Here is a 24820-nt window from a genome sequence, read left to right as displayed (position 1 = left end):
TAACAAGGAAAGAACCAGTACCCAGGCCTGCCACAGGAGGCTAACAAGGTGAGAACAAGTACCCAGGCCTGCCACAGGAGGCTAACAAGGTGAGAACCAGTACCCAGGCCTGCCAATGGAGGCTAACAAAGTGAGAAAGAGTACCCAGGCCTGCCACAGGAGACCAACAAGGTGAGAACCAGTACCCAGGCCTGCCACACGAGGCTAACAAGCTAAGAACCAGTACCCAGGCCTGCCACACGAGGCTAACAAGGTGAGAACCAGTACCCAGGCCTGCCACACGAGGCTTACAAGGTAAGAACCAGTACCCAGGCCTGCCACAGGAGGCTAACAAGGTGAGAACCAGTACCCAGGCCTGCCACAGGAGGCTAACAAGGTAAGAACCAGTACCCAGGCCTGCCACAGGAGGCTAACAAGGTAAGAACCAGTACCCAGGCCTGCCACAGGAGGCTAACAAGGTGAGAACCAGTACCCAGGCCTCCCGCAGGAGGCTAACAAGGTAAGAACCTGTACCCAGGCCTGCCACAGGAGGCTAACAAGGTAAGAACCAGTACCCGGGCCTGCCACTGGAGGCTAACAAGGTGAGAACCAGTACCCAGGCCTGCCACAGGAGGCTAACAAGGTAAGAACCAGTACCCAGACCTGCCACACGAGGCTAACAAGGTGAGAACCAGTACCCAGGCCTGCCACAGGAGGCTAACAAGGTAAGAACCAGTACCCAGGCTTACAAGGTGAGAACCAGTACCCAGACTAACAAGGTGAGAACCAGTACCCAGGCTTACAAGATGAGAACCAGTACCCAGACTTACAAGGTGTGAATTGGCGTTATATGGTAATTATGAGCCTTATTATGAAAATACTGGGCTACTGTTTGTGTGAACAGAAATGTCCCACATTAGCCTGTGCTGTCCGCAGATGCTTATAAGGGACCACAAAATCCAGTCTAACCTTAATCACATAACCTTAATCAGATAATTAAATCCAGTATGTAAATGTTTATACACCATTGACGTGAAGATCTTTATATAACGATCTTCATCCTTTTTATACACATATTCCTGTCTTATTTATTTGCACTTCCACAAATCTTGCAAAATGGCTTTACATCATGTTTTTCTCAAATCTTTTGTTCTTTAAAAAAGATCAAAAATCCCTCTTAGTGTCTTGTTATGCAATATAATGTTTTAAGTTATTTTATGAGTTAAAGGAAGCCAAAGAAACCAACAAGGGAATAATTGCTGCTTGTCCTGTTTTGTTGAAGACAAAATAATTCAAATAAACTGATTCATGAAAGATGATTCCCTTTTCCTCCCATGTCCTATAGACTATATAGGCCGTGTTGTGCAAAAATTGGCCACAAACTGTATGCGGCATACATAGCCCTAGACCAGCCTATGCATTGACACAGTCTGGTCTGGGGCTAACCTGTACTCTATATCAGACCACCAAACCGAGAATGACTTTACAGCAGACAGTGAAGCTCGTGATCAGACTGCACCATTTTGAAGGCTAATGTAGAGCTGCACTTGCTTTCTATGACTCATTTTCAAGACATATTTGGGCCAAGCTCTGGGAATAGGGGTTTAATGCACGTGTGTAAAGTGTCGTCCCAGATTAGCCTGTGCAGTACACACAGGCTAATTAGGGATGACACGTTCCTCTAAAACTTGGTTTTTGCTAAGAAGAGACTTTCTTGAAACGAAAAATATTATAAAAGCGGAAAGTGTCGTCTCTGATTTGCCTTAATGACACATGCATTAAACCCTTTTTATATGTGATTTGTATGTGACTTAAGGACATGGCATGTATTCGCAAAGCTACATAGAGATGCCTTGAATTAACCTTTATTGGAAATAAACTATCTTTGTAAATTGCTATTATTCTTTTTCACAAAATAGTAAGTATTTAACATCCAAGCATTTTTTTCTGGTTTTAATTAATGTGAAAAGAGGTTTTCCTAAAAACTTAACAGACTTGCAGAATTGTATTTATATTAGATAATACCTGAATATAAGATACTTTCTTCCAATGATCTTTCATAGTTCTGTAATTCAATTGAGGTCAGGTAGGTCAACGTGAAGGTCACGGCCAGCATTCCCAATATTACCTTGTTTTAAACATTAAAATATAAAAATTCACAAGAACTAAAAACCTATAAACTTTAAAGTTTTCTCTTATCCGGTAGTAGTGTTGTGACTTGGTTCTCTGTGCTGATATAACTATCACATTTGCTTGTTTGTTCATAGGTTGTGATGGAACTGGACTCATTGAGGGTGGTAGTTGAGGGAAAGAATAAAGAGATCTCCATGCTACAGGACAGACTAAAGTAGGTGCACATAAGCTTAAACCTTTTTGGTCAAATAAAAGTGCTGTGGATGTGGCATGTTTTTTTATGACTGCTTCGTTTCATAAAAAAAAGAGCTAATACTTTGAAGGCTTATTTCCACTTTCTTTGCGTATGACTTCCAAAGTCATTGGTTATAATCCAACAAAGACAATGATAGTTATACCGCTTTCAAAAAATCAAGTTGATATTGCTTGTCTGTTGGGAGGTCAGTCAGGCGTGCATTATGTCGGATGGTTTGATCATATACCACTATTACGCTTGAAAACATTTTCACACCTTTACAAATTGTCTGCACACTGTTGAGCAAACTTGTTTTCAAAAAAATCTGTTTATGTTCCACAGTATATACTGGGGGACATATTGTTTTTGCCCTGTCTGTTGTTTTGTTTTTTGTTGGTTTGTTGGTTTGCGTCAAACTTTAACATTTGCAATAACTTTTGCAATATTGTAGATAACAACTTCATATTTGACATGCATGTGTATCTCATGGAGCTGCACATTTGGAGCAGTGAAAAGTCAAGGTCATCCTTTAAGGTCAAAGGTCAAAAATATGGGTCAAAATTGTCAAACTTTAACATCTGCCATAACTTTTGAAATATTGAAGATGGCAACTTCATATGTGGCATGCATGTGTTTCTCACAGAGCTGTACATTTTGAGTTGTGAAAGGTCAAGGTCATCTTTCAAGGTCAAAGATATGGCGGGGGGACATAGTGTTTCACAAACACATCTTGTTTTAATATAGTAAGCCTGGCTCTCCATAACTGGATTTTTGCAAAGAAGACACTAACTTTAAACAAACAATTCAATCAAAAAGTATTGTCCTGGATGAGCGTCTGCAGACTGAACGCAGATGCATAAAGCCTTGTTTTCCCAGAGCAAGACTGCATTATATTTCAGTCGCCAGAACCTGGAGCTGGACTTCCTGCAAAGGAAGGTGGAGTTGGTCCACAACGACAGCATTGCCAATAGGGAGGACGTGGCTCGAATGATCTCTGAACTCACTCTCAAGGTATGGGGTACATAGGAGCATAAATGAGGCTCGAATGATCTCTGAACTCACTCTCAAGGTATGGGGTACTAAGGAGCATAAATGAGGCTCGAATGATCTCTGAACTCACTCTCAAGGTATGGGGTACTAAGGAGCATAAATGAGGCTCGAATGATCTCTGAACTCACTCTCAAGGTATAGGGTACTAAGGAGCATAAATGAGGCTCAAATGATCTCTGAACTCACTCTCAAGGTATGGGGTACATAGGAGCATTAATGAGGCTCGAATGATCTCTGAACTCACTCTCAAGGTATGGGGTACTAAGGAGCATAAATGAGGCTCAAATGATCTCTGAACTCACTCTCAAGGTATGGGGTACATAGGAGCATAAATGAGGCTCAAATGATCTCTGAACTCACTCTCAAGGTATGGGGTACATAGGAGCACTCTGAACTCACTCTCAAGGTATGGGTTACATAGGAGCATTAATGAGGCTCGAATGATCTCTGAACTCACTCTCAAGGTATGGGGTACATAGGAGCATAAATGAGGCTCAAATGATCTCTGAACTCACTCTCAAGGTATGGGGTACATAGGAGCATAAATGAGCCTTGCTGTGGGAAACTGGGCTTGATACATGTACATAAAGTGTCATGCCAGACTAGCCTGCGCAGTCTGCTCAGACCAATCAGGGACGACTCTTCTTGCTTTTAGGGAAACAAAATTTAAAGGAAGTCTCTTTTAAACTACTGGCAGTTCAGTCAGAAAGTGTTGTCCCTCATTAGCCTTTGTGGCCTGAACATGCTTATTTGGGCTGTATGCATATGCATTAAGCCCAGTTTTCCCAGAATGAGGCTCAAAGTATCAAGCAATATGCCAACAATTTTGGTTTGCTAGCAATCGACAAATAAAAATCAGATATTTTACTTTCATGATCATGGGTACTCTGTTGTAGATTTATATAGAATTCTCAAACAGGCACTGTCTGATGTCAACTGACTCAATACAAGTTAAACATGTGTTGCATTTGCCCAGGATGGTTGTGGCTGTGTGCACACTCTTTATTTATGGAATGTGGCAATATGTATTCACCTATCACACGAAAAAGATAATTAAGATCATATAAATGAGACATGTAGGGGAGCTCTGGGCTTATGGCATCTGCATGATATGAACTTGCAGTTAAAACTATTTTTGGTAAATCGAGGCTGTCAAATGGTATGAAAATATCATAAAAGCATGAACAAGCAAACTCACAATGTCATTTACACCATTCAATTGATTTATGAGAGAGGTGGAAAGTGTTTTCCTAGATAAGCATGTAAATAATCTGTTGCTCAGATGAAGGAGTCGGTATCCACACTTAATGTGCGTAGAATGTCATCCCAGATTAGCCTGTGCAGTCTGCACAGTCGAATCATGCAGGGAGAACACTTTCCACTTAAATGAAATTTTTCATTTAAAGGAAGTTTAAAAAAAAAAAAAAATCCAGTCTATAGGGAAAGTGTCTTTCCAAATAAGCCGACGCAGACTGCACATGCAAATTTGGGACGACACTTTTCGCTTATGCATTCAGCCTAATTTAAGTACAAATTGAATTATATTGAGTTATTTATTGTGTAGATGAAGGAGGCGGTGTCCACACGTGAGGTGAACCAGTACCTGGTGGCAGAGCGGACCAAGCTTCAGAACGAGAGGTCCCACCTGGAGCAGGAGCTGGCCCTTGAGAGACAGGGCAGTGAGGAGCGCAGGCTAGAGATGCAGGAGGTCATTACCAAGGTAACAGGAATGGAGAGAGCCGTTGTGTTTGAAAACTGGGCTTTATGCATATGCGAAAAGTGTCGTCCCAGATTAGCCTGTGCATTCGAACATTCTAATTAGGGACGACACTTTCAGCTTTTATGGATCTTTTTAGATAAAGGGAAGTATCTTCTTAAAAAAAACTGTCTAGCAGACTGCACAGGCTTATCTGGGAAGACACTTTATACACATGCATTTGGCAAAGTTTTTCCAAAAGAAGGCTCAAATCAATCTTCTTTGAGATAAAGCTGGTGAAGGTTACTGGAAAAATCACACCATCTTTGTATGAACAAAAAGAATAAATTTGATCAGCAATTTATTACTAATGACAGACTTCTGTCGTGTGGTAGTTAAAATTCTACCCTACAATAGAAGAATACGCAAGTGTACAGTGCATGGTCTTTTATAAAAGGCATGCAATAAAGATATTTGTGAGTTTAGGAAATATTTTGGGGTATATGTGCAATTGCAAATATAATTATTTTTTTTGTAAATGTTAAATTCTAAAAATCTAGAGTGTATTTTAGAGGAATTTTACATTCAAGATATTGTAATTGCGTTAAAAAACATCAAAATACTTGGAGACTTTTACATGATCATGACAAAGTAAAGTCACCGAACTGTTTAAAAAAATTACAGATTGAAAATGCGGAGACTAGTCTAATGTCAACAGAGAAAGATTCAAGAAACAAAGAAAATGTATTACTTACCTTGGAGGCAGATCTACGCAATGCAAACCGAAATCTCGCCCACTTGGAGTCAGAAAACGCTGACCTTAAGGAAAGGTACGGTGATGAAGGGTGCAAGGGGTATTACACACTTAGTATCACAAGAAATTTCTGTAATATTTTGACTGAATTAAAATTGTTAAAACATTTAATTTGCATTCAGAATGCACAGCTTTGTTTTCTCTTTCAGGTAAAGAGCAATTACCATTTTGGTACTTTTTTTTGGTAGTACTGTTTTCGTTTACCATATTTTTAATGGTCTTGCAATATAATTTACATAACCCAATTAAACAATTAGGATGAACATTTGTTCCAATTATGTCTCGACTGAGTTCAAAATGGTAACAGTCCATTTAGAAACATGGCCACAATGGACAAAGATTCTTTGTTAATAAATCATGGATAGAGCCTGTCATTGAACATCTTACATTGTAAAGATGTCAGACACTGGATTCAATATTTTTAAGCCCTTACAAATGGAAAAGGTCAAGATGTATAAATTTATGAAGGAACAACAAGGGAAGTTGGCCGATGTAGAACCAAACTGACACTGATTATATTTTTATACTGATTTATGGAAGTCTATGCTATACTTGTTGTGAAATAATCAAATTCAATATTAAGTATGAAATTCATTATGTGTTCAGAACATTTGCTTTAATGATATCATGGCCGAAATTGCAAAAATTAAATTATGATCCATTGAAAAACATGGTTGTCAGGAGTTAAAAGGATTTATTAATAAATGATTGAAAGAGATAGGCATAGAATATGTTAAATTGAAAGCATGTTACACACTGATTGATAGAGATAGCCATAGAATATGTTAAATTGAAAGCATATGAAACACTGAAATCAATTTTGAGTTGCCTTTGTACATTTATAAAGTCAAGATTATTTATTTATTAACAAAAATCAAGGAAAATTGGCTGATGTAGAACTAAAGTGATGTATGTTAGCCTGTCTCTGGTGAAAGCCCCTTTCATTGATGTGTTTGTGTTGTGATTGTAGAGTGGACAACTTGACAGAGGAGTTGCGACAGGTCACTACTGTCAATGCCACACTAGAGAGTCGTCTGGATAGCGAACAGAATTCTGTAAGAGTCATCTGTAGCTATGAGCCTTGCTCGAGGGGCCTTATTACATCTGTTTACATTGTCGTCTCAGATCTGCACTGATTAATCGGGGAAAACACTTTCCACTTGTATGGTATTTTCAGTTAAAGGAAGTCTCTTCTGAGGGAAAGTCCAGTTAAGGTGCAATTGTCTTCCCTGATGAGACTGTGTGTGTGGACTACACAGGCTAATCAGGGATGAAAAACTTTATTAAGATGCATTAAGCCTGTTTTCCCAGATCGAGGCTCAATTAAGTTTTTATTGTTGTATTTATTGTTCTTGTTCATTTTTAATTGTTTTTGTTTTTCCATCTTTAATAGTTAAAATTTAAGAACATGTCTGTAAAAAATGTATGATTTGTATTGATAGTAATTTGTGTAGAATAATAAAGATAATTGGTCTTTCTTTGTTTTCAGTAAAGTAATGATGTTAAAAAAAAATATATATATATAAAAACATAACAAAAATAAGATATGCATTAATGACTCTGCATTCTCGCAAGTATTAAGCATTCATTGTGATAAGGATTAAAACATATTCTTATTGGCTATTTTTGCACTTAGAAAAGAATTTTTTTCTACAGACACAACTTTCTTTTTTGTTCAAGTTGAAAGTTGCAGTTTTACTGTTTCCACAGCTTTCTGTGCAGAAGAATTTGGTTTCGAAATGGAAAGAGGATTTCACAAGACTATCAAATGACCGTGACATGATACGTCATGAGCATTCTGTGCTCAGCGACAAATATACCACAGAATTGAAAAATGTTGCAACGCTGAAAGTTTGTACTGAATTTCAATATTTGTATTGTAAATAATTTAATATTCATTTTTCTGCATCATAACAGTTCTTTGATAGTATCGTTCTTCTATATTTCTTGTAGTTATCTTTTTTTTTAAATAAAAATTTCCTAAATATTTGTTTTAAAGTAAATATACAAATAGCTCTACAAATAAATAAAAAAGTAATATAAAATAAATATATAACAATCATATCTCTTTTCATTTTTGTTTATTAAAAGTATTCTCAAATTAAAATCTCTTTTACTTTTCACTGGGAAGACATTAAATTATGACAATTAATTGCAGATTAAAAAGACAGGGACCATGATGTTGATATAAAGGCTGTCCAGATCTCTCATGATTATCTCCCTTGCTTCAGCATGAACTTGCCACTCTGACCTCAGAGTACGAGAGACTGTCCAAGGAGCTGACTAGTACACAGCGAGAGCTGGACACTCTGAAGGGTCACCTTCTCCTTACCAAAGACACTGTCCACAAACTGACCCAAGACAAGGGCAGCATTGCTCAGGGTATGCCACTTTAGTTTATTAGGTTACATACATTTCAGCTTGATTACGTCAAAAGCCAAAGGCTTATTGAGACACTGGAGTCTGTTACCTGGGTAAAACCATAACTTGGTGTTTTTGGAGACCAACACTCAGAGTGGGGATCACACCCTGAACCTCCTGATCACAAGGCAGACACTACAGCACTGTATCACACCCTGAACCTCCTGATCTTAAGGCAGACACTATAGCACTGTATCACACCCTGAACCTCCTGATCTCAAGGCAGACACTATAGCACTGTATCACACCCTGAACCTCCTGATCTCAAGGCAGACACTACAGCACTGTATCACACCCTGAACCTCCTGATCACAAGGCAGACACAACAGCACTGTATCACACCCTGAACCTCCTGATCACAAGGCAGACACTACAGCACTGTATCACACCCTGAACCTCCTGATCACAAGGCAGACACTACAGCACTGTATCACACCCTGAACCTCCTGATCTCAAGGCAGACACTACAGCACTGTATCACACCCTGAACCTCCTGATCACAAGGCAGACACTACAGCACTGTATCACACCCTGAACCTCCTGATCACAAGGCAGACACTACAGCACTGTATCACACCCTGAACTTCCTGATCACAAGGCAGACACTACAGCACTGTATCACACCCTGAACCTCCTGATCACAAGGCAGACCCTAAAGCACTGTATCACACCCTGAACCTCCTGATCACAAGGCAGACACTACAGCACTGTATCACACCCTGAACCTCCTGATCACAAGGCAGACACTACAGCACTGTATCACACCCTGAACCTCCTGATCACAAGGCAGACACTACAGCACTGTATCACACCCTGAACCTCCTGATCACAAGGCAGACACTACAGCACTGTATCACACCCTGAACCTCCTGATCACAAGGCAGACACTACAGCACTGCATCACACCCTGAACCTCCTGATCACAAGGCAGACACTACAGCACTGTATCACACCCTGAACCTCCTGATCACAAGGCAGACACTACAACACTGTATCACACCCTGAACCTCCTGATCACAAGGCAGACACTACAGCACTGTATCACACCCTGAACCTCCTGATCACAAGGCAGACACTACAGCACTGCATCACACCCTGAACCTCCTGATCACAAGGCAGACACTACAGCACTGTATCACACCCTGAACCTCCTGATCACAAGGCAGACACTACAGCACTGTATCACACCCTGAACCTCCTGATCTCAAGGCAGACACTACAGCACTGTATCACACCCTGAACCTCCTGATCACAAGGCAGATACTACAGCACTGTATCACACCCTGAACCTCCTGATCACAAGGCGGACACTACAGCACTGTATCTCACCCTGAACCTCCTGATCACAAGGCAGACACTACAGCACTGTATCACACCCTGAACCTCCTGATCACAGACAGACACTACAGCACTGTATCACACCCTGAACCTCCTGATCACAAGGCAGACACTACAGCACTGTATCACACCCTGAACCTCCTGATCTCAAGGCAGACACTACAGCACTGTATCACACCCTGAACCTCCTGATCACAAGGCAGACACTATAGCACTGTATCACACCCTGAACCTCCTGATCACAAGGCAGACACTACAGCATTGTATCACACCCTGAACCTCCTGATCTCAAGGCAGACACTACAGCACTGTATCACACCCTGAACCTCCTGATCACAAGGCAGACACTACAGCACTGTATCACACCCTGAACCTCCTTATCACAAGGCAGACACTACAGCATTGTATCACACCCTGAACCTCCTGATCTCAAGGCAGACACTACAGCACTGTATCACACCCTGAACCTCCTGATCACAAGGCAGACACTACAGCACTGTATCACACCCTGAACCTCCTGATCACAAGGCAGACACTACAGCACTGTATCACACCCTGAACTTCCTGATCACAAGGCAGACACTACAGCACTGTATCACACCCTGAACCTCCTGATCACAAGGCAGACACAACAGCACTGTATCACACCCTGAACCTCCTGATCACAAGGCAGACACTACAGCACTGTATCACACCCTGAACCTCCTGATCTTAAGGCAGACACTACAGCACTGTATCACACCCTGAACCTCCTGATCACAAGGCAGACACTACAGCACTGTATCACACCCTGAACCTCCTGATCACAAGGCAGACACTACAGCACTGTATCACACCCTGAACCTCCTGATCACAAGGCAGACACTACAGCACTGTATCACACCCTGAACCTCCTGATCTTAAGGCAGATACTACAGCACTGTATCACACCCTGAACCTCCTGATCACAAGGCAGACACTACAGCACTGTATCACACCCTGAACCTCCTGATCACAAGGCAGACACTACAGCACTGTATCACACCCTGAACCTCCTGATCACAAGGCAGATACTACAGCACTGTATCACACCCTGAACCTCCTGATCACAAGGCAGACACTACAGCACTGTATCACACCCTGAACCTCCTGATCACAAGGCAGACACTACAGCACTGTATCACACCCTGAACCTCCTGATCTTAAGGCAGATACTACAGCACTGTATCACACCCTGAACCTCCTGATCACAAGGCAGACACTACAGCACTGTATCACACCCTGAACCTCCTGATCTTAAGGCAGATACTACAGCACTGTATCACACCCTGAACCTCCTGATCACAAGGCAGACACTACAGCACTGTATCACACCCTGAACTTCCTGATCACAAGGCAGATACTACAGCACTGTATCACACCCTGAACCTCCTGATCACAAGGCAGACACTACAGCACTGTATCACACCCTGAACCTCCTGATCACAAGGCAGATACTACAGCACTGTATCACACCCTGAACTTCCTGATCTTAAGGCAGATACTACAGCACTGTATCACACCCTGAACCTCCTGATCACAAGGCAGACACTACAGCACTGTATCACACCCTGAACCTCCTGATCACAAGGCAGACACAACAGCACTGTATCACACCCTGAACCTCCTGATCACAAGGCAGACACTACAGCACTGTATCACACCCTGAACCTCCTGATCTTAAGGCAGACACTACAGCACTGTATCACACCCTGAACCTCCTGATCACAAGGCAGACACTACAGCACTGTATCACACCCTGAACCTCCTGATCACAAGGCAGACACTACAGCACTGTATCACACCCTGAACCTCCTGATCACAAGGCAGACACTACAGCACTGTATCACACCCTGAACCTCCTGATCTTAAGGCAGACACTACAGCACTGTATCACACCCTGAACCTCCTGATCACAAGGCAGACACTACAGCACTGTATCACACCCTGAACCTCCTGATCACAAGGCAGACACTACAGCACTGTATCACACCCTGAACCTCCTGATCACAAGGCAGACACTACAGCACTGTATCATACCCTGAACCTCCTGATCACAAGGCAGACACTACAGCACTGTATCACACCCTGAACCTCCTGATCACAAGGCAGACACTACAGCACTGTATCACACCCTGAACCTCCTGATCACAAGGCAGACACTACAGCACTGTATCACACCCTGAACCTCCTGATCACAAGGCAGACACTACAGCACTGTATCACACCCTGAACCTCCTGATCACAAGGCAGACACTACAGCACTGTATCACACCCTGAACCTCCTGATCACAAGGCAGACACTACAGCACTGTATCACACCCTGAACCTCCTTATCACAAGGCAGACACTACAGCACTGTATCACACCCTGAACCTCCTGATCACAAGGCAGACACTACAGCACTGTATCACACCCTGAACCTCCTGATCACAAGGCAGACACTACAGCACTGTATCACACCCTGAACCTCCTGATCACAAGGCAGACACTACAGCACTGTATCACACCCTGAACCTCCTGATCACAAGGCAGACACTACAGCACTGTATCACACCCTGAACCTCCTGATCACAAGGCAGACACTACAGCACTGTATCACACCCTGAACCTCCTTATCACAAGGCAGACACTACAGCACTGTAAACCTTGAGGTGACCTTACCTCCCACATGCTTAGACAGATACTTCAACTGAATCTTAGACTTAATCTGGGGCTGATTTTTAATTAGGTGTACACAATTGCACGTTTCATTTACTTGACCTACTCTAGATTGTCCACACACATTTTATTGAGTTTGTCAGATATTTAATTAAAACATTGTAGCTGTTTGTTTTTGTTTTGTTTTTTGGAAGGAGGGGTAAATAATGATGTTTTTGAAGCAATTCTACAAGCACTTCAGCCTATTTAACTTTAAACATTTAAATTTATTCAAGATGTTAACATTATCACAATTATTCGTTATATTACATTTGTGATTATAACAAATTTTGTGTCGTTGTTTATTTCAGCTTAAACAATGCAACATCACCATTTCAGTTGAAAATTGACATCAACTATTTCCAAGGTCATGATAAAAGTGTACATATATTTTAGAAACACTTCAATTATACCATGTTTGGGTACCCAAAGACCTTCATGACTTACAATAATTACAATGATAGTACATAAGGAATTTATTGTGAGGCATGTCTATTAAACCAGTGTTTATTGACAAATGAATAACAATGTGTTAACATTGCAATACCTGTGAGCTTTGCTCTGCGAAAACCTGGCTTAATGCGTGTGCCTATAGTGTCTTCCCAGGTAAGCCTGTGCAGTCCACACAGGCGTACCAGGGACAACATTTTCTGCTTTTATGGAGTTTTAAGTTAAATGGAGGTATCTTGTAAACAAAAATCCAGTCTAGGCGGAAAATGTTTCCCTTATTAGCATGTGCAGTCTTCATAGGCTTATCTGAGATGACAATATATGCACAAGCCCCTTTTCCCCAGAGCAGGTCTTATATTTTGCAAGTTGAATTGAATTTTTTTAATATTTCAGATTTTGATGGAATGTGTAGGACCCTGACAGAGAAGGAGCGTCAACTGCAGGAGCTCCGTGAGCGTACAGAAGAGCGTGTAGAGGCATTGAAGCGTGAACACGCGCAGGAGAGACTGCGTTTGCAGCAGGATCATGACAGGGCGGTCACAGAGAGGGAGACAGTCAAGTGAGTGGTCTTATCATAAAATATTTGTAATGAAATAGATTTATTGCACTTTGGAGATATAATGAAAATTGGTGTGTGATAATTATGATATCACAAAGTGTTAAACAATTTTAAATTACTGTGTTAAGTTAATGCATTGAAAACAAATCATTTTAGTTCATTATTATTATCATAATTAATTAAATATCTGTCTATACATAGACACAAACTTTTTTGATGAAGTATGAATTCAATCAGTCTTTTTATTCCATACGATATAACTTTATGAACATGTAATTTGTGAAATCATATGTTTACAATTTCTGTTTATGTAACCTTTAATTCTTCCTGTAACATTATTATTCAAACTTTCAACATAGTGATATGTCATGTGAAGGGGTATTTGCCACTTAATTCCTATTTTTAGCTCCTCAGATTCAATATTTATATACATGTTTTATTGGTCATTATGGACATGCTTTAACACATATGTTGAAAAGTTGTTGTTTTTAGCTCACCTGAGCACAACGTGCTCATGGTGAGCTTTTGTGATCGCCTTTTGTCCGTCGTCCGTCGTGCATTGTCCGTCGTGCGTTGTCCGTTGTGCGATGTCAACATTTGCCTTGTTCACTCTCTAGAGGCCACATTTATTTCCAATCTTCATGAAATTTGGTCAGAAGATTGGTTTCAATGATATCTTGGATGAGTTCTAAAATGGTTACGTTTGCTTGAAAAACATGTTGCCAAGGGGCGAGGCATTTTTCCTTATATGGCTATATATGGCTATAGTAAAATCTTGTTAACACTCTAGAGGCCACATTTATTGTCTGATCTTCATGAAACTTGGTCAGACGATTCATCCCAATAATATCTTGGATGAGTTCGAAAATGATGCCGGTTGGTTGAAAAACATGGCGCCAGGGGGCGGGGCATTTTTCCTTATATGGCTATAGTAAAACCTTTTTAACACTCTAGAGGCCCCATTTATTTTCCGATCTTCATGAAACTTGCTCAGAAGATTTGCCCCACTGGTATCTTTGATGAGTTCAAAAATGGTAACCTTTGCTTGAAAAACATGGCTGCCAAGGGGTGGGGCATTTTTCGTTATATGGCTATATATTGCTATAGTAAAATCTTGTTAACACTCTAGAGGCCACATTTATTGTCCAATCTTATTGAAACTTGGTCAGAAGATTCATCCCAATAATATCTTGGACGAGTTCGAAAATCATGCCGGTTGGTTGAAAAACATGGCCGCTAGGGGGCGGGGCATTTTTCCTTATATGGCTATAGTAAAACCTTGTTAACACTCTAGAGGCCACATTTATTGTCCAATCTTGATGAAATATGGTCAGAAGATTTGCCTTAATGATATCTTGGATGAGTTTGAAAATGGTTACGTTTGCTTAAATAACATGGCCGCCAAGGGGCGGGGCATTTTTCGTTATATGGCTATATAAGGCTATTGTAAAATCTTGTTAACACTCTAGAGGCCACATATATAGTCTGATCTTCATGAAACTTGGTCAGAAGATTCATCCCAATTATATCTTGGACGAGTTCAAAAATGATGCAGGTTGGTTGAAAAACATGGCCACCACAGGAGCGGGGCTATTTTCCTTTTATGGCTATAGTAAAACCTTGTTAACACTCTATAGAGGTCACATTTATTTTCTGATCATCATGAAACTTGGTCAGAAGATTTGAACCAATGATATCTTAGATGAGTTCGAAAATGGTTTTGGTTGCTTTAAAAATATGGCCACCAGGGGTGGGGCATTTTTTTCTTATATGGCTATATATGGCTAGAGTAAAACCTTGTTAACACTCTAGAGGCCACATTTTTTGTCCAATCTTCATGAAATTTGGTCAGAAGATTGGTCTCAATAATATCTTGGATGAGTTAGAAAATAATTGTGTTTGCTTAAAAAAAAATGGCTTCCAAGGGGCAGGGCATTTTTCCTTATATGGCTATAGTAAAATCTTGTTAACACTTTAGAGGCCACATTTACTGTCCGATCTTCAGGAAACTTGGTCAGAAGATTCACCTGATAATATCTTCGATGAGTTCAAAAATGATGCCGGATGGTTGAAAAACATGGCTGGCAGGGGCGGGGCATTTTTCCTGATATGGCTATAGTGAAACCTTGTTAACACTCTAGAGGCCACATTTATTTTCCGATCTTCGTGAAACTTGGTCAGAAGATTTGTCCCAATAATATCTTGTTATCTCAGGTGAGCGACTTTGGGCCTTTCAGGCCCTCTTGTTTTTTGTAGTTAGAAATGCATGCTATTTTATAACTTAATTGTTCCAGAAATGAGAATGACCGCTTGAATGAAGAACTCAAACAGAAAGAAATACAACTGAACACATTTGGACGAACTCTTCAAGATCTGGAATCAGTTACAAGGTTGATTTATATCCATGTCCTATTTTCATTCATATTCATATTATATCGTTCCCAAGTAATCATGCTGATAATTTTGGTGGCGCCATTGGACTTCCCAACGGCTTTGACAGGTTATCCCTAGGGTCAGGAAATGGATACTAAATTACAATATTTTTATGATATTGCAAATGACGGGGAAAATCTAAAGTCAATATAGCTTTGACAAATCGGAAGCTGTGCATGTTTAAAAATAGTAAAATAAAATAGCCTGAGGCCCTATCTTGAATAAACCTACCAACCCTTACTTTTTCCTCCCAGTCTGTCTGGTATGCATATGGTTGGTATATGGGGCTTATGCACTTGTCATGTAGGTGATCACTTTAAAATTCCCAATCTTGACTCATGAGTCACATGAGTTTGGTTACAGGTCACCATACCAGACATGTATGTTGTTTTTTTCAAGATGTTACTTCCTGCTTTTAGCAAACCCTAACTCCAAAATATAATGTCTTTCAGCGAAAATAACAAATTGCTGCAAATTTTAAGACACATGCATTAAGTCGTGTTTTCCTAGAGCAAGGTTCAAAGGCATTTCTCTTGTGGTTCATTGCAGGGAGAAGAAGCAGCTGGAGGCTCAGGTTGGGAAGCTGGAGTCCTCCACTGGAGACTCACGGGTCTTACTGGAGGGGCAGCGCAAGGAACTCATAGCTCTTAATGAGGCCTTGGCTAAACAGCAGGTATTGTTGGGTCGGACATCAGGGATGGGCAAATGGGGTCAGTGGGATATTGGAACAGTGATGACAGTAGAACAGTGTTGGCAGATGAGAGAGAGCGGGCAGTGGGGACAGGAACAGTTGATCAGAGGGAAAGTGGTATAGTGGGGACAGCTTGCATCAGAGATGTTGTGGCATTGGGCAATGTGGGGACAGTTAGGACTGAGGAAGAGTGAGAACAGTTGGGTCAAAGGGAAAGAAAAAAGTGGGAACCGAAGGAAAGGGGGGTAGTGAGAGAGTGAGGACAGTCGTATAAATGGGCAGATGGGGACAGTGAGGTTGGATATTGAGATAGAAGGACATCGGACACAATGGAACAGAAGGGATAGTGGACCTGTGTGGACAATAAAAAGTGTTACACATGGGACAGCGGGGAAGTTGAAATAGTTTGATAATCTATGTGGGACATAATGACAGGTTGAAAATCCTTGTAGAGTTCATTTTGCAAAATAATTGGTTTATTTTAGTACCTGGTAACTATTTCACTTTTTTAACCCTTTCCCACTCAGAAGCAAATTGAAAAACTGAAAATGGCTATGTGCAAACAGAATAAAACCAGAACAGCCTGCGAGTAGCTCGCAGTCTGTTCAGGTTTTATGCTGTTTGTTGCTGATCAGTATCTTAGGGTTGGAAATGAAGCCGTAAAAACCTGAATCTAGTAAGAAAGGTCTTTAAGTAAATTTAACTTTCAAAAGGACTACAAATGTATAAAAATACGTATCTAAGTGGTACAGGGTTAAATACTGCAAAATCATTCATATTCTTTTGAAATGTTATGTGTGTTTTTTTATGCCCCCGAAGGAGGGCATATAGTGATCGGACTGTCTGTCTGTCAGTCCGTCTGTCCGTCTTTCCATCACACTTTGCGTTTAGGTTTCAAAAAATGCTCATAACTTCTATGTCCCTTGAGATGTAACCTGAATATTTGGTATGCATGTGTATATGGACAAGGCCTTTCCATACGCACACAAATTTTGACCCCTGTGACCTTGAGGTTGAACTTGGGGTCCGCGTTTAGGTTTCGAAATCTGTGTTTAGGTTTCAAAAAATGCTCATAACTTCTATGTCCCTTGAGATATAACCTTCATATTTGGTATGCATGTGTAAATGGACAAGGCCTTTCCATACGCACACAAATTTTGACCCCTGTGACCTTGACATTTAACTTAGGGTCCGCGTTAAGGTTTCGAAATCTGCATTAGGCTTTGAAAAATGCTCATAACTTATATGTCCCTTGAGATATAACCTTCATATTTGGTATGCATGTGTAAATGGGCAAGGCCTTCCCATACGCACACAAATTTTGAACCCTGTGACCTTGACGTTGAACTTAGGGTCCGCGTTTAGGTTTCGAAATCTGCGTTTAGGTTTTGAAAAATTCTCATAACTTCTATCAAAGCGTTTATAGGGGGCATATGTCATCCTATGGTGACAGCTCTCAAAAATACTGTTGGTCAGTTGATAATTGTTTGTAAGATGTGTTGATCTATATTGGGTTGAGTGTAGTCATTACATGAGGTGGGCCCTGTTTATCACATGCTTATTAACTAGTCCATGACAAAACACCCTATTACAAATCAATATGTTTTTATGTCTTTCTTATAAAAGCACTTAAAGTCTCTGAATCAGGTATTAATCACAGGTCGACATTTATTGTTTTTGATCTGCTCAACCTGTAGGCTGAAAACCATTCAACATCCATGAAAAACACAACACTCACTGAGCATGGAGGGTGTAAACAATTAGTTCCAATTGTTACTTATCTACCTAGGCAAAGTTTATGTAAGATATACAGCATAATTGCATAAGCTTTCTTCAGGAAATTTAGTGTCAGCTACATACACAGTGTATGCTTTCTTGGTAATAAATTATATTACAAACAAACGCAGCAAGGGTGTGTGGAGTATATTACAACAATAATTAAGTGTCGTGTGTGAATGGTAATTTGGTCTTTAACAAGTTAAACATAGGGAATAATTTTCCTTCTGGATTTTTAATTTGTGGGTCAGTCTACTCAGGAAATCAAGGGAAAAAATGTCACATTACTAGTTATTATTCTAAAGTGAAGGTTTTTTAGCTTTGAGTTATTTCATGACATGAAATTAATGAAATACAATTATCTTCAAATTTGACTTTTCATAACTGATGAGAGCAGGTACACAACAAAGTATGATTTTCATTCATCTCTTAATATCTTATATCTTCAGGAAAGGTCAACACTTATAGAGGCTGAGAACCATCTGCTGAAGTCTGACCTGAAGACAACACAGGAATCCTCGTCGCGGGAATCCCAGGAGCTAAAGATAGCAATCAAAGAGCTCAAGTCTCAACATGAGAATGAGCGACACTACCTCAATGATAATCTAACACAGGTACATAATTGTAGTGCCATCGATAAAGTAAGTATTGTTTCTTTTCAACTTTAAATCTACTAGCAAAAGGTGTTTTGCTATTATTTTTATACCCCCACAAACGAAGTTTAGGGGGGTATATAGGAGTGAGCTTGTCTGTCTGTCTGTCGGTCTGTCTGTCGGTCCGTATTAAGTGTCCGCTCTCTAATTCAAGTTGTTTTCATCCAATCTTCACCAAACTTGGTCAGATGTTGTATCTAGATGATGTCAAGGTCAAGTTCGAATATGGGTCATGCCGGGTCAAAAACTAGGTCAAGGGGTCACTTAGAGCTTTTAAAACATTGAGCATGGTGTCCGCTCTCTAATTTAAGTAGTTTTCATCTGATCTTCACCAAACTTGGTCAGAAGTTGTATCTAGATGATGTCTAGATCAAGTTTGAATATGGGTTATGCTGGATCAAAAACTAGGTCATTGGGTCATTAAGTGCGTTTTAAACATTCAGCATGTTGTCTGCTCTCTAATTCAAGTAGTTTTCATCCAATATCTTTATTAATCTTGGTCAGAAGTTTTATGATCTCTGTGCCAAGTTTGCATATGGGCCATGCTGAGCCCAAAACTAGGTCACGGGGTCACTTAGAGCGTTATTTAACATTCAGCATTCATGATGTCCGATCTCTAATTCAAGTAGTTTTCATCCGATCTTCACCATACTTGGTCAGAAGTTGTTTCTAGATGATGCTTAGGTCAAGTGTAAACATGGGCCATGCCGGGACAAAAACTAGGTCATTGGGTCACTTAGTGTGTTTTAAACATTGAGCATGTTGTCGGCTGTTATTTGTGAAGACAACATGCAAAATATTCTGTGTCAATGCGGCATGTGGGGGTATTCGTCATGTCTGTGACAAAGCTCTAGTTTTGATTAGTTTACTGCTTCTGTAGCTGTTGTCATGGTAAGATGATTTTTCCTTTCATTTTTCTTTTCATTTTTTTCTGCACGAATTGTAGCTTTAAAGGAGTGCAGCAGAGAATTGTGACAATGACCAGTTTACAAATATATAAATATATATAAGCAATCCATAAGTTCAACTCTGTGACATTGTCATTTGCTTATAAGTAATAATGTCATGTTGATGCAGTCCTGGGAATACAACCGCTTTTGTGATATTTCTTCTTTTGATTCTACTGAGGATATCGATGTTTTAATTTTTCAACTCTTATGATTTAAATCGAGTTTAATGAAAATTGGTGTATTTTTTTCTAAGACATGAAGAACTTACACATTAAGATTTGTACCAGCAAAGTTATTATTTCACAAAATGAAAGCCAAGAAAGCCTAAAAATACACAAACTGCCATTTCAGACTCAGAGCCGGCTGCGTTCAGTGGAGGCCAGTCTAGTGTCTGCTGCCAGTGAGCGCGACTCCCTGCAGGCCAAGTGTCGTCTGCAGGAGAAGTCCTTGGAGGAGATTCAGGCGCGGCTGGCAGAGGAGCACACAGGCAGACGGCTGGTGGAGCAGTCTGTTGGCTCACTGAGGCTGCAGTTGGAGGAGGCCAGGAACAATAAGGTGGGAGATCATTTGCAGCCACGATCTGGAAACACTGGGCTATATGCATGTGCAAATAGTGTCGGCTCTGATAGGTTTGTGCAGGCTGCACAAGCTATTCTGTGATGTTTATGCACAAGCATTTAGCCCAGTATTCTCAGAATGAGGATCTTTGTGTGATGTATGATGAATGACAAGAATGGGGCTCTATGTGTGAAGTGTGAGTAGTGAAAAGGTGGAGTTTATGTGTGAAGTGTGAGGAATGGCAAGATGGAAGCTTTATGTGTAAAGTGTGAAAAATGACAAGATGGGGGCTCAAAGTGTGAGAAATGACAAGGTGGGAATCCTATATGTGAAGTGTGAAGAATGACAAGGTGGGACTCCTATATGTGAAGTGTGAGGAATGACAGGGTGGGAGTTCTATATGTAAAGTGTGAGGAATGAAAAGGTGGGAGTTCTATATGTTAAGTGTAAGTAATGACAAGGTGGGAGTTCAATATGTGAAGTGTAAGGAATGAAAAGGTGGGAGTTCTATATGTGAAGTGTGAGGAATGACAAGGTGGTAGTTCTATATGTGAAGTGTGAGGAATGACAAGATGGGAGTTCTATATGTGAAGTGTGAGGAATGACAAGGTGGTAGTTCTATATGTGAAGTGTAAGGAATGACAAGGTGGGAGTTCTATATGTGCAATGTGAGGAATGACAAGGTGGTTGTTCTATATGTGAAGTGTGAGGAATGACAAGGTGGGAGTTCTATATGTGAAGTGTGAGGAATGACAAGGTGGTAGTTCTATATGTGAAGTGTGAGGAATGACAAGGTGGGAGTTCTATATGTGAAGTGAACGGAATGAAAAGGTGGGAGTTCTATATGTTAAGTGTGAGGAATGAAAATGAGGAAGCTATATGTTTGAAACGTTGGGAATGACAAGGTTGGGCTTGAGTCTGAGGAACAACAAAGCAATGACTCTAAGAAATATAAGGTGGAAGATCTTTATGTGAAATGTTATGTAGACATAAGGTCAGAGATCTTTATGTGAAATGTGATGTAAACATAAGGTGGGAGATCTTTATGTGACATGTGTTGTAAACATAAGGTTGGAGATCTTTATGTGAAATGTGATGTAAACATAAGGTGAGAGATCTGTATGTGAGATGTGATGTACATATAAGGTGGGAGATCTATATGTGAAATTTGATGTAAATATAATTTGAGATCTGTATGTGAAATGTGATGTAAACATAAGGTGGGATTTCTATAGGAGAAATGTGATGCAAATATAAGGCGGGATATCTATAAGTGAAATGTGATGTAAATATAAGTTGGGATATCTATATGTGAAATGTGATGTAAATATAAGGTGGGATATCTATATGTGAAATGTAATGTAAATATAAGGTGGGATATCTATATGTGAAATCTGATGTGGCTCTGTACGGGAAGCGTGAGGAACAACAAAGCCAGGACTATGTGTCAAGTGTGATGGCCACGAGCCACTGTTTAAATTTAGATTCCGGGTCAATTTTGCTATTGGAAATATAATCCTTTCTGTTTGAAAAAAGGTATAATACTAAACAACTAATCAATTATTTAGCACTTTCATTCCAAGAAAAACAGCGGTTAAGGCATGTATGATATTTACAGTTTTTTAACCAAAAAAAGCAAGGACAAAAATTATCTTCATCTATCATAATGGCTAAACAACAAATTTAACAACTAGTTCAATTATTTTGTCCACTTATCCAGAACGTAGCTGAGGCAAGGTGTGTTGAGGTGAAGAACCAGTTGACACAGGCAGAAGATCGCATTCGGCACAAGGACGAGAAGTGTACCGACCTCTCGGCTCAATTGCAGGAGCTTCAGGCTCTATCGCACGGCAACCGGTCCTCAGTCAAGGCTAAAAATGAGCAGATCGACATTCTGCAGGTAAGAAATAAGGGGTGGGGTGTGCCCTTATTTTGGTGGGTATATAATTATATATTTGATTGCTTTTGTAAAATAACAAAAATATTTTAAAGGGACGCAAATACAACTTTTTTGAGTAATTTGGGTACAAAAACTTTATTTCAAAACCAAAGACACTTTCTAAAGGAAGTCCCTACTAAGAAAATATTGGGCAATATTTTCCTGAAAATTTCAAAAATTCATCACTTAGCATTTAATCAACATGAAGAATATTTTATGCAAGTCAGTCTTTATGGCCGTTACCAAAGCAAATAGTTCCTCTTTCAACATAAAGACAGAGCAGATTGACATTCTTAACTGAACATCAACATTATTTGATTTGTCCAGTTAATTGGGTATTATGAAAAAAAAGTTGCATTAATGTAGATTTTTCCTAAGTCAAATCTTTTTTTAGCAATAAGCTGTTTTGGTTAATGTTCTTCTTATCTCTGTTATAACAAAAAGTTAACCTAAACTAATGCTTTGATTAATTATTTAAATTTATGCTCTTATTGCAAATCATAGACTAACTCAGAAATTAAGTCTGCCATATAAAAAACGTCTTCAAGAAAAATGGTATCATTTTTTGCTAAGCTGTGCATATAGTGGTATTAAGATATTAAAAATATCTTGTTGTTTGTCGTTTCTCAGTCCATGCACAAGTGTTTTCACCACAATTATCCTTTGGTGACCCTCTCCAAAAAAAAAAATTCTAATCGTTCTTGTCCACTGCATACCCAACATGTAGGTCACAACCGCTAAGCGTTTTTTTGATTGGTAAGATATTGTGTTGAAATTATGTCCTTAAAGTTAAGTTATAAAATACCAGTGGTTAATGTACACTGCAGAAGGAAGTGAGTCGCCTGAAGCAGCTGATAGAGAGCCAGAAGCAGACACTGAATGCCAGCATGAAGAAGACATCTCTGGAGGCTAAACAGCAGCTGTGAGTACACATCACGAGGCTTTATGTGTGTGGGTAGTGACATCACCAATTTGCTTGTGAAGTCCGCTTTCTTGGATTTTTTTGTCTCTTCTAATCCAATATCGAGTGGAGGTGAAAAGTGGCATCCATGATTAGCCTGTGCACTCTTTCCACTTTAATGGAATTTTCTGTTTAAAGGAAGTCTCTTCTAAACGAAAACCCAGTCTAGGTGAAAAGTATTGTTCATAATTATTCTGTTGTTTTTCTTTTCTTTTCTGTCTTTTCTTTTTTTTCTTTTCTTTCTTTTCTTTTTTTAAAGAATATATTAGCATATCTTGTATAACATGTTTGAACATAATTATTGCTACATGGTATCAATTTGTTTTATGATCACATACATGTATACATGGTATGTATTATATTGAATAAAAAAGAAAAAGGAAAGTGTTGTCCCAATGCAGACTGCAATGCTAATCTGGTAGGACACTTTACGCAAATGCATTAAGTCCAGTATTCCCATTACAAGGCTCATATGTTCATCTTTTTAAATGTTTAGCAAATTGATGGGGTTGTTTTTCAGGGAAATTCTTAATTAGTGATTGGTCTTATCAGAAGGGGGATACTTCTTGCAAAATTGCCTAGCTTTAGATAATAATTGCTTTTAATATTTTATAGTTTCAAGAATTCATTTAGGAGCTATGATATGGGCCCTGCTCATTTTTGCCCTGTTTCATATCCCCAACATACTTGACTCACTTTCAGGGAGATCGTGTCACAGGAGAAGGACCGCTTTGCAGTGCAGCTACAGCAAACGGCCACGGACCTGGACTCCTGCAGGGAACACATCGCCTCCAAGAACAAGGAAAACCTCAAGGTAAAGAAAATGTTCCAGTCTGGGAAAATGGTGCTTAATGCATGTGTGTAAAGTTTCTTCCCAGATAAGCCTGTGCAGTCAGTCACACAGGTTAGTCAGAGATGCCACTTTCTGCCCAAATTGGATTTTTGCTAAGAAGAGACTTTTTTTTTAATAAAAAATACCATGAAAGCAGAAAGTTTTGTCCCTGATTTACCTGGGTGACCACACTGGCTAATATGGGACAACGCACATGCGTGAAATCCTGTTTTCCCAGAGGGATGCTTATTTAGATTATTAGATTTTAAGTGTATTTCATCTGAATTTAAAATATTGAAGTAGAAAGGATATCACGAATAAATTTGAGATACCGGAAGTTTGACTTATCCCAATGCTGTTCTTCTTTTAGTATTGTGTATTATGCATTTTAACAATGATAATAGTAAAAATTTTCCACCGACAAAAATTGCAATATGGTACTAATATCTTGATAAGAATCATAAACAGAAAAAATACTTGTTGAATATATATAACTTTCTTAAATAAGCCTTACAAAACATAAACCACAAGCCATGGGCATTGGTTCATGTTTTCATGCTGAGCAAAAATAAACAATGTGCAATATGTACTATTATCACGATAAAAATATAGTTTTTATGCCCCCGGTAGGGTG

The 24820-nt window shown here is 39.7% G+C and overlaps 1 protein-coding gene across 4 annotated transcripts in view; it reads left to right on the top strand.

The window, feature by feature from the left end:
* The window catches only part of LOC127841237 (golgin subfamily A member 4-like), a 108141-nt gene that overhangs the window by 73326 nt on the left and 9995 nt on the right, over positions 1-24820 (top strand). For 3 of the 4 annotated variants that reach the window (XM_052369895.1, XM_052369894.1, XM_052369897.1), the window contains exons 24-38: positions 2247-2326; positions 3247-3358; positions 4962-5117; positions 5778-5923; positions 6878-6962; positions 7618-7758; positions 8139-8289; positions 13228-13393; positions 15688-15783; positions 16376-16499; positions 18743-18907; positions 20248-20451; positions 22175-22354; positions 23221-23315; positions 24057-24168. In XM_052369895.1, the coding sequence (XP_052225855.1) occupies positions 2247-2326; positions 3247-3358; positions 4962-5117; positions 5778-5923; positions 6878-6962; positions 7618-7758; positions 8139-8289; positions 13228-13393; positions 15688-15783; positions 16376-16499; positions 18743-18907; positions 20248-20451; positions 22175-22354; positions 23221-23315; positions 24057-24168 (2013 nt within the window). The remainder of the gene's footprint in view (positions 1-2246; positions 2327-3246; positions 3359-4961; positions 5118-5777; positions 5924-6877; positions 6963-7617; positions 7759-8138; positions 8290-13227; positions 13394-15687; positions 15784-16375; positions 16500-18742; positions 18908-20247; positions 20452-22174; positions 22355-23220; positions 23316-24056; positions 24169-24820) is intronic. The other variant, XM_052369896.1, reaches the window with a different exon arrangement.

This window comes from Dreissena polymorpha, chromosome 8 (assembly GCF_020536995.1).
Source record: "Dreissena polymorpha isolate Duluth1 chromosome 8, UMN_Dpol_1.0, whole genome shotgun sequence".
Lineage (NCBI taxonomy): Eukaryota > Metazoa > Mollusca > Bivalvia > Myida > Dreissenidae > Dreissena > Dreissena polymorpha.
The sequence above is the reverse complement of the archived record's forward strand: the minus strand, read 5'-3'. Positions and strand labels throughout refer to the sequence as shown.